General features: G+C 37.1%; 1 protein-coding gene across 1 annotated transcript; it reads right to left on the reverse strand.

Moving 5' to 3' along the window:
- Positions 1–624: 624 nt before the first annotated feature.
- On the reverse strand, positions 625–10,436 carry STEAP1 (STEAP family member 1). Its single transcript, XM_065884170.1, has 5 exons — positions 10,344–10,436; positions 6,474–6,588; positions 3,818–4,330; positions 3,054–3,218; positions 625–982 (listed from the first exon to the last, which is right to left on the reverse strand). Exons 2-5 carry the CDS (start codon positions 6,555–6,557, stop codon positions 725–727), a joined length of 1,020 nt encoding a protein of 339 aa, XP_065740242.1. The 5' UTR covers positions 6,558–6,588; positions 10,344–10,436; the 3' UTR covers positions 625–724.
- Between the last annotated feature and the right edge of the window lie 235 nt (positions 10,437–10,671).

A 10,671-nucleotide genomic window follows, 5' to 3' on the forward strand; every position in this document is an offset into this window, starting at 1 on the left:
TCCCATTGTATATATGTACCACATCTTCTTTATCCATTTATCTCTCAATGGACAATAGTGCTGCAATGAACACTGCGGTGCATGTATCTTTTTGAATTATAGTTTTCTCCAAATATATGCCCAGGAATAGGATTGCTGGATCATATGGCAATTCTATTTTTAGTTTTCTGAGGAACCTCCATACTGTTTTCCACAGTGGCTACACCAACTTATATTCCCACCGACAGTGTAGGAGGGTTCCCTTTTCTCCACACCCTCTCCAGCATTTGTTTTCTGTAGACTTTTTAATGATGCCCATTCTGACTGGTGTGAGGTGGTACCTCATTGTAGTTTTGATTTGCATTTCTCTAATAATTAGCAATTTTTAGCATTTTTTCATGTGCCTCTTGGCCATCAGATAATATCTTTTTCTCATGGTTCGTGATAACTTTTAACGAGTGGTATTTCAAGGCCTTTTATTATTTATAATGCTATGTAGTCTGACAAATGAGATATGATTATTTTTTATGCTCAGCTTTACTAAACATAGAGAATGTGATAAAGGTTATTTAACTTCTCGCTTTGAATCACATCTGCAAGGAAATACACATATTTTCAAACATCACCCATAAACAAAGAGATAGGTTAAGATCCTCAAGTGGTCATTTTATTAAACAAATACAAATTTGAAGTGTTTATGATAAAATATATCAATATTGGACAAAAATGTGTGTAAACAGCAATTCTACAACTGGGAAGACATCTTAGTTTTGTTAATGTTGGTGACATCCTCCCAACCGTGTCTAATCTTCAGTATCTTCTTTCTCAAGCACGGCAGGAGTAGTATGGCTTTGCATATCAGGACAACAATTGGAAGGAAAACAGCTATCATAAAATTTGGAGGTGTATACCATACAAATTGTTTTATATCTACCCATTTATTCCAGGCAAAAACCAATGCATGTATTGTGCCCAGCAGAAGGGAAACAATTCCTAGTTTGCTCTGCAAAAGAAAAAAGAATTATCTTGGTGAGATTGGTTCATTTAGAGTTTATTCCATCCTATATCATCTAGATCTGTTTTGTTGCTTGGAAATTCTTCCTTTCATCTCCATTTGTTTTCCTATTACGTTTCTCAACAATGTCCACTCATATTTCCACTCTTTTTACATGTGGGTAATGCCTTTGTCTCCAGGCTATCTAAGTTGAGAAAATTCACGATTCTCCTTTTGGTCTCAGAAAATCGATAACATTGCCTTCCCTTTCTCCATACCTTGTTCTTCTCTCTTATGACATTTATTTTATGATGCTTTGTCTCTTGTGCATTTGCCTTAATTCTGCTTATCAAGAGACACCTAAAATCAGAGACTCTGTCTGACTCATCACAGGATCCCTGCAGAATCAACACAATGCTGTGCACATTTTAGGTGCTCAATAAATATTGGTGGGTTGACTGAAGATCAGTGCAAAAATCAACTTGATATTAGTGATCTTTATCAATTACAAAGGCAACTAAAGTGATTGTGATTTTGGTATATTAATACTAAAGTGAATGAGCTTGGTCTTTGTTAGAAAAATCAAACATTTTGATAAAGTGGAAAAATACCAACAATTATTTCAATGTTTGAATGAAACATAGAGATATGGAGATGTGAAGAAAAATATCAGCTTGCATTGGGATACTTGGCACCATCCAGATAAAGTTACTTAAAAAGAATTGTTCACCTATGTAGTTTTATGGAATTCTGGCAATAGCTCTTCTAGATATCTTCTGACTTTTATTCACTTTACAGGAATTGTTCACTAGACTGTCAGAATGAATCCAACTCACAATTATTCAGCAGTAAGCCCCAATGAATACAACCAAATAGCTAAGTTTATATTTTCAAATATAAATCTCCAAGGTAAATCATAAAGTAGCCAGTACTTAGATTGTAAATGAAAAGTTGCTAGGTTATTAATTGAAAAATATATGTAATTAGTTGAAGATTAATTTACCAAATGTGTATTGTATACATATTATGGGCTAGGTATTGTACACAGAGTGGAATGGGTTGGGTTGTCAAGATACAGCGCTTGAATTTGTAATTAAATCTGTAAAGTGATGCACAGCATATGTGTGACAGGCAGAGCAATGTAAGAAGAGAGTTATTTAATGAGGAACAGACAACTCCAATGGCTATCAAGCTAAACCTACAAAATCAGCAAATATTGCACCTGGAAAATGTGGCACCATCTGTAAACCACATTCAGATAATTCAGATGGAGACATTCTTTCCAGCTTAATCAGATGTCCTGATAAGGTGTCTGTTGGAGTACATGCATGGATGTGTACAAAGGATAGTGAGGATTAACTGACTTTGTGGGAATTTCCAAAGATGTCTACCCATAAAAGTTAAAGCTATGTATATAATTTTAAAAATCTTGGCAGCGCTTAGGACTGAATTAAGTTTAGTCCTTTGAATCTTGTCAGACATGGATCCCATTGTTCTTTCTAGGGTGTAATCTACCACTAGGAAGTTAACCTCAGTAAATCTGAGGCAGTTTTGAATTCCAGGAATATTGAGTAACTTCAAGTGAATAAGCTACATAAAATGTAACTTGGAAAAAGAAGCTTTTAAAATTAGATATTACAATACCTTTGGTAGATAAAACTCCATATTTCAAGGAGGAGAGTACAAAGCTGTGTAACTTAAAAGGCATGAATAAAATCAGAGGATAGGCAAAATTTTTGGAGAACTAAGAAAACAATATTGAATTTCTAAAATATCACATTTGTTGTTATTAGATAGCTTTGTCCAAAGCTTGTCCAACAAGCTTCAAATGTTAGAAATAATATTTTTCTTTGAGTAATGCCTCTTATATATGTCTAGAAAACACCTCTCCTATTTATCAGCAAGAGGGAAAAATGATAGGAGAGCACATTTTTAATTGGAACAAGTGTGAGATCTTTGCTATTGGAAAACCATCTATTATTCTTGTATGGGGTAAAGTCAATATACTTGAGGATATTATAAGCTTAAAAAGAAGATTTACCTCTCTGAGGGACCAGAGTTTTTTTTATATATAATTTACCTGAATATAGTGAAATTCTCTCCATGTCAAAGAGTCGCTCACAGATGGAATAGATGTCACAGCCAACAGAGCCAGTATTGCAAGTGTCACAATTCCTAGAGACACATAAATTTCCATTCTCCAAACGTCATGCTCGATCCAGGCATCTTCTTTATTTTGTTGGACCTAAGAGAGGGTGAAAAGAGGAAGGAAAAAATGCAAACAACACTTGTTTCCAGTATAAGAACCTCCTTCTACGCTCCCTCTACTATGGAGGACCTGATGACTAGGGGCCTCCACAAATTTATTACTTTATTTTTGCATTTCTCTAAGAGAAATGACATAGGAGCTATTGATCTTTTTCCTTGAACACAAAATTTATATAATCTGTTTTATTAATTTATATAATAGTTATTTGTTGGTTAGAATTGTCATATGTGTGTATATATGGTAAATAAGCAGAAAATAGGAACAATTAGCATTAAAAAGAAATCTTCTGAGGGTGGTAGAAGATTGAAATGTGGCTCGGTCCTTGAACAAAATACTTGTTTATGTTGTTAAAGTTGTAGCTTACTATTTTCAGCTTAGAAAACTTTCCTCAAAGTAGAATTATACAACCAAGCCCCAGTGAAGAGTTATAATAAAAAATTTTAAAAAGCAGATTACTTTCTCGACACAGGGTTTCAACAGAGGATTGGGGTACTGATATTAAAATAAGAAACAGTTAATTTGTTAGGAGACTTAGACTTTTTAGTTTAGTGATATTGTCAGTAATGTCATCCTACCTGTTGATATGCCCAGTTTAGCAACTTGTATCTGTAGGATCGTCTCATTGGATAGGATAAGCTGTAAACTGCATGCAGTACAGCAAAAAAGAAACTGAGAAGACCAAATTGCTTTCTCGTTACCATCCACCTATCCAACCAATGTGGAAATTTCTTATACTTGGTTCCATTATGAAGCTGCACAACTGCTGCTATCACACCTGGCAAATAAACCAGTGCCAAGAGGGTGATGGAAACCATTGGCAAGACTTTGTTGATGACCAGGATTGGAATTTTATAAAAATACTGTTGATGGGAAGTTACAAAAGGGTGAATTATTTCCCTCAGAAGAGTGTAAAGAAAAGTCAGAGATGATACGATAGCAGCTATTTTAATAGGTAAACGCCACTTTGGAAAGAGTTCCTGTTTGTGCTGAAGCTCTGGGGGGCAATCAAATTCATCACAATGGGTTGTTTGGTGCAAGTGCAAAAGCACAGGTCTTTTCGGTGCGCTGGTCTCTCTTGAATCCTTATTCTACAAAGGAAAGAAAATGAACACCTTAAAACTGAACAAAACAATGGGATGTCTCTCAAACTAATTACTTACTGCTCATTGTACTTCAGTAAAAAGGGACATTTTGAACCTTGCTTTTGGATACTGGTTAGTGGAAGGTAGCATAGACTATGTGGCAATGATCAAAGGTATACTTAGTTATCCTACCTTACTGGGGGTTCTCCATAATTTCTGTTACTCATTTTTCTTTAAGTCAAAAGAAATACATGCTTCAGATACCTCCACTAGAGCTCAGACCATTGTGTTTCTATCTTGAAAGTGTAAAAGAATGAAATAATGCAACTGGGAAACAAAAACTGAAAAACTTAAAAAAAAATCCAGCAATCTTTGGTAAAAATAGTAACACTTGTAAGTAGTCATAGTTGTATTTGTTTTATAATTTCTTTTGGTTACTGGACAACCCTCTGCAAACTCCATTCATTCAAGTACAAAGGAACAGGAATAATATAGTCATTACTATTAGATAAAAATACGTAATTTCCATCTTGTAGTCTTTTTTTAAATTAATGTTTATTGGAGTATAGTTGATTTACAATGTTGTGTTAGTTTCTGCTGTACAGCAAAGTGAATCAGTTATACATATATGTATATCCACTATTTTTTAGATTCTTTTCCCATATAGGTCATTACATTACAGAGTATTGAGTAGAGTTCCCTATGCTATACAGTAGTTTCTTATTCGTTATCTATCTTATATATAGTAGTATGTATATGACAATCCCAATCTCCCAATTTATCCCTCCCCCATCATGTAGTCTCATATTCATAAAATATCTCATTTGTATAAGTACTAATAGACGAATAGTCTATTAAAACGGTACAAAGGCTATATAAGTAGTTAAATCCCACAGGGATGATTTATTTCCTGAGAAAGTTATATTTCTTTACCCAGTTGCATTTCTAGGTAGTCAACAATTCAAAAGAAGTTTGCACTGAATATTACGTCACTTCCCCAACTGACTGATATACCAGCAAATAAAAAAAAAAAAACCCTCAAAATAAGAACTTATAGCAGAGTGTTTCATATTGTGTTACTTTATGAATAAATTCACTTTCTCACCTAATATGTTATTCCTAATTTCTTATAGCTCTAGATGTAGACCCATAACATTTTAATGCTCAGAATGATGTTAGTGATTATCTTGTTCATTTCCTCATTTTATGCAGAGTAACTTTAACTCGCATAGTTCTCTATAATTTTTAGTGTTTAAAAATGACCTCTTGCCATTTGACTTTTACTTTCAGTAACAAATCACTATTACATCCAATGCTTTTTCCAATTACTCCATTTAGAAGGGAGTTGAGCATTATACAGCTTCTGCCATCTCTGCATGTTAAAACAATCAATGGATATCAATTTTCTGGTTATGGGTGAAGAATCATGGAACAGCAAGTAAGACAGTTCACTTGAAAAATGAAAATGATTTTATTTTATGCACACTTATTTTAGACAGTATGTACTTGTACTACCTTATTTTTCCTATTAAGGTAATTAAGATAAAATAAATACTTTCTGTTAAAACTGTGTTGAGATCAGTTAAAAAGGTAAAAAGAGTTTGGAAGCAAAATTTTCCACCACTTGTTCAGTCAAATAATTTAGTAAGAAACATTTAATCTTGATGTGGGGCAAAAGTGTGACAAATGATTCTTATTCCAAAGTTGAATTTATTTGGTTAAACAGTGAATCATCAATTAACTTGATGATCTCTTGGTAAACTGCCATGGAGCCTATGAAAAAAAGTTTACAAAACTACTGTTATATGGGCATTGATGACTTTTAAAAAAAACTTAGACCCACAGAATGTTAGAAAGAATTGGAAGGGCTTTGGAGATGATCTGGTCCAACTCTCTCACTTTGTAGATAAACAAAGACCCAGGATTTTCAGTGACTTATTCAAGGTTATTCAGCTAAGTCCATGACAGTCAACGTACAACTCCTCTCATAGCCCACACTGCCCTTTAGCCATCACGATATCAGTGCCAGGAATCAGAGTAAAGATATCAGCAGACTAGGGTGAAAATCACTTTTATAACACTAGGAGATATAGAACAGCATTTGAATTATTTATAGATTTTAATTAATTAATTAATATTATTATTTTACCAAATAACCATCTTCTTCTCGATTTCTCCTGGACTTCATTTTCCAAAGTTCTTCTTGGTTTGTGATGTCTTGTCTGCTCTCCATTAATTCTATAAAATAGTATGGCCTCAGCCACCTGTGCAAATAAAAATAATTATCTTCTTCACATCTATGCTATTTATGATATTAATGTTTGATAGGGCAATATGAAAAATTTACTCATATAAGGGCTAGAGTGGCAGATAAAGTGCAATTTAAAATATAGACTGATTGACTCATTTAACCTCACATTATAATCTATAAGAATTCAAACAAGTGCCCTTGTGTCAATAGTGTTTTTCTTTGTCCAACTATCAGTGCAGTGAATGATCCAGGTGTCTATATGGAATTCAAAGGGTCAGTTGTTGCCTTTTATTTTAGGAGACTTTAACTCCAGGTGCTCATTTGGAGGAAAGTCAACTCCCCTCAAAGGTAAATAGAATTAGGAATGTAGTTTTTTGAGAATAACAATGTTGTCAGTGGAGGTTGGAGTTTGCTGATATAAGATTATATTTCAGGAAGTTGTGTTTAATAGACTTTTGGGGTTGACACTGTAATCTGAAATAATGGTGAAATGATTTTATGGGGAAATGTACTCTGAGTTTCAGAAAATGAACAGAATAGGCACTCTCGGTAAGGTGAATGCTGATAGCAGCACAAAGGACTGAAAGGTTATGTTTTAGGAGTGCCATTTTCCCATCGGAGTCACAGCCTGGTTTTTGTTGGTAAGACAAGCATTGCTAGCATATTTAAATATGCTAGCATATTTAACCCTGTGGAAATTATTTTGTCACACTTCCTGCCCGATAAAAGAATCTTTTCCTTAACACTGTCTACAGATCCTCATTTGGGCTTGGTGTAACATTTTTTAGGAAAGGGAAACATATGATGTCACAACATTATTCACTGTTTTATTAGTTCTAAATTTATTTCCAGAGGAATACATTGCCAAGTTATTCTTTATGAAATTCAGTAAGAAAACAGATTAGATATATAACCATTTGATTGACAGAAACATTCCAAGTGTTTCTGAATTTTAGACCATCTGTAATACTTTATTAAGTGGAAAGTTGTTTCTAGCAGTTTAAAACACTTAAAACATTCTCCAACTTTTAAAGGTTTGATCTTCACAGAGAATAAAGAGGAGTCATCTTTACATAATGCCAACATGTGCCTTTGTTGAAGTGCTCTAAGAACATTTTCCATACGTTACTTATTTCAAAATTTCACAATATTCATGTTGAGAATATTTTTTTTGGTCTGCCCACATTCTTTTCCCACTATTTTATGATCTAAAACATTTCCTCCATCCAGAGAAATGCCCTCCTTTGGCCACAGAAGTGGGCATATGACTCAGTCTTGACTAATGACAGTTCTCTATTCTGCTCATCACACTGATTGGCTTAGGGATGGCATACAACTCTAGTTGAACCAATTAGAGTCCTTCTCTGATGTTTATATTTGGAAATGAAAGATAAAGAGAAGATGTCTTTAATATTCTGTTATATAGGGATGATAGAAGCCTACCATGCTTTCTTCTACATGCTGTAAGGAGGAAGATGTCTTCAAAAGGACAGAAGAAAGCCAACACACAGAAGCCTAAGCAAGAAATGGGGAAAGACACAGAAGAGTCCTGGCATATTTAAATATTTAGAGTTTCTGAGACCAGATCCTGAATTTTTCAGTTACACAAGCCAATACAATCCCTATTTTGCTTAAGTTAGTTTGAGTAAGGTGTATATCAGTGGCATTTGAAAGAGTTCTGAGTAAAGCATATGCCAATCTTCAAGTATCTATGAACTCTAATCTATGACAGACATTGAGGAGGAAAAAGAGAAATGAGATTTCATGTCTGCTCTGGAGGGTTTTTACAGTCTATTTGCTTAAGAAGTATTATTCCAAATCATTTGGTGATTTAACCAACATTATTAATATAGTAATTTGGGGGTGTGTATATGACTAGGAATACAAGTTTTACTTACTGTAATCAAATACACAAAATAATTCACCATGCTTGGGAGATGTGTTAACTGTGAGTTTCAGGATGGCAAAGATGTTAACATACAAATCTACACTTTTTCAATATTAAGTCATTAACTATACTGTGAACAACCAGGTAGGCAGTGGGAATAGAAAGTTAAATGAGATGGAGACTCTGCTTTCAAAAAGCTTAAAGTCTAGGGCTTCCCTGGTGGCGCAGTGGTTGAGAGTCCGCCTGCCGATACAGGGGACACGGGTTCGTGCCCTGGTGCGGGAAGATCCCACATGCCGCGGAGCGGTTGGGCCCGTGAGCCATGGCCGTTGAGCCTGCGCGTCCGGAGCCTGTACTCCACAACGGGAGAGGCCACAACAGTGAGAGGCCCGCGTACCGCAAAAAAAAAAAAAGCTTAAAGTCTAGGAGAGAAGGCAGACATTTCAAGAACTGACTGCATGGTAGTGCAACGCATCGGAAAGGAAGACAAAGTTTTATGGACAGATGGTGGCGTGGGAAGGGTGAGGGCTGTCTTCAGGACCTGGTCCTGGAGCATCTAGCAAGTTGGTAGTATTTGCTGATTGAGGGCCACTTTGCACAGAATCTGGGTGAAAAGCCAGAGTGGCCCTGGAGAGGTATCCAACCATTCGTCTGCATGGTAGGGAGACCATACTGAAGAGCAAAGCCAAGGAAAAACCCCGGGCAGTTAGGGAGCTTGTTGACTGTCACCCACAGTCCACCTTGTACCCTGAAGCCAAGAAAATAAAATATCAGTCAAATAAAATATGTTGGTTTCCCTCAGACATTAACCAAATATGTAATTTAAATTCTACAATAAAATCTTTTCATCAACAAAAACAACAGGAAACAGCACAGTATTCAGATGTTAGGAACGCCAGAATTTGATCCAAAGTTCTCTTGTGTCTCCATTAAAAAGCAAAGCCTATTTCTGATGTGACTGTTCCATTTTGCTGTACCAGGACGTTGCTGACGTTCCTGCTAAATATTGACACAGTCCAACTGACTTATGTTTATGTTGAAGAATTTGGAATATGAAGACACTCAATGACCGGGATACATGGTCAGTTGCATTGCATTTCCAAATCTTCTATACTTTTAACTGCAAACTTACTTTACCACATTTAACTATGTGAAGGGGAGATGTTTTTCTTCACTGGGCTGTGTTGTTAGGCCTTGCTTCCTCCGTGTGCTAAACGAATGACCTTTTATTCAATAAGGATTTTTTTTTTTTTTACAAAAAGAACAGAGTCAGGAATTTGGAAGTGTTCGTAAATTTTATGTCTTACAAACTCCTTCCAGTGGATTTCACACCTGACACATATAAAGCCTTGATTGACTATTTGGAGGAAACCTGAATCCTAACTGAGATTCTGAAAGAGTCGGACTAATGTTCCAAGGACTTAAAATGAAAACTCTCTGTTACTAGGAAACTTGAAGACGAGTTGCACGGTTTTAAGTAGTACGTACCAATCATTCATCAATACTATGCAAACTCGTGGCGATTTTGCCAAGTTGGAAAACTTGCCATCAGAACCCAACCTAAGGACAAACTTAATAACTCATCATATCCCCTGAGTCCCCAGAGAAAAGGCTTTCCTGTGAGTCCCCGGCTCCCAGCCCCTGGACCAGCCACAATGGAGCGGTGTGCTCCGCGGAGAGCTCGCTGGAAGGCAGCGTGTCCCAGAGCGGCGCGCGAGGGGCAAACTGAGCTGCTCTCGCCCCGAAGCGCCACTGCTTCAGTCCTGGGAGGGCTCGCAACCCCCTACATTCCTCCCGATGCTGGGAGCCGGTGCCCGGCCTCGCAGGGACACCGAGCAGCGGGGAACAAGCAGCGAGCCAGAACGATTCAAGGGACTCACCCGTCTCTCGGCGCGATCTGACGGTAAGTCGCGGCCGCTGCACCGGCCCAGAGGTGCCCAGCCCGCTCGGCGCCCGAACCTCCAGAGCGCGAGCCTGCTCTGCCTGGGCAGACTCCGCCTCCTTGTCAATTGTCCGTCCGGCGCCACCTGCCGGAGCCGGGCGTCCGCAGGGCTCCTGCTTGGCTGGACAGTCCTGGGAAGGTCCCAGAGCCGAACCTAGGATTTCTCTACGTAGCCATCCGGCCACTCCCGGTTTTCTTTCAAAGAGCCCTGTCCTCTGTCTGAGGTCTGCTCTGCACCCTCTCGATCCTCTCGATATTCTCCTCTC

The sequence above is a fragment of the Phocoena phocoena genome, chromosome 9 (assembly GCF_963924675.1).
Source record: "Phocoena phocoena chromosome 9, mPhoPho1.1, whole genome shotgun sequence".
NCBI lineage: Eukaryota > Metazoa > Chordata > Mammalia > Artiodactyla > Phocoenidae > Phocoena > Phocoena phocoena.

Excerpts from the sequence above, each read along its gene's own strand:
- STEAP1 (XM_065884170.1), bottom strand. The coding sequence starts at position 6,557 with ATGGAGAGCAGACAAGACATCACAAACCAAGAAGAACTTTGGAAAATG. Across the intron at positions 3,219-3,817 it reads TAAACTGGGCATATCAACAG|GTCCAACAAAATAAAGAAGA; the intron begins GTAGGATGACAT and ends ACCCTCTCTTAG. Across the intron at positions 983-3,053 it reads GAGAATTTCACTATATTCAG|AGCAAACTAGGAATTGTTTC; the intron begins GTAAATTATATA and ends TTTCTTTTGCAG.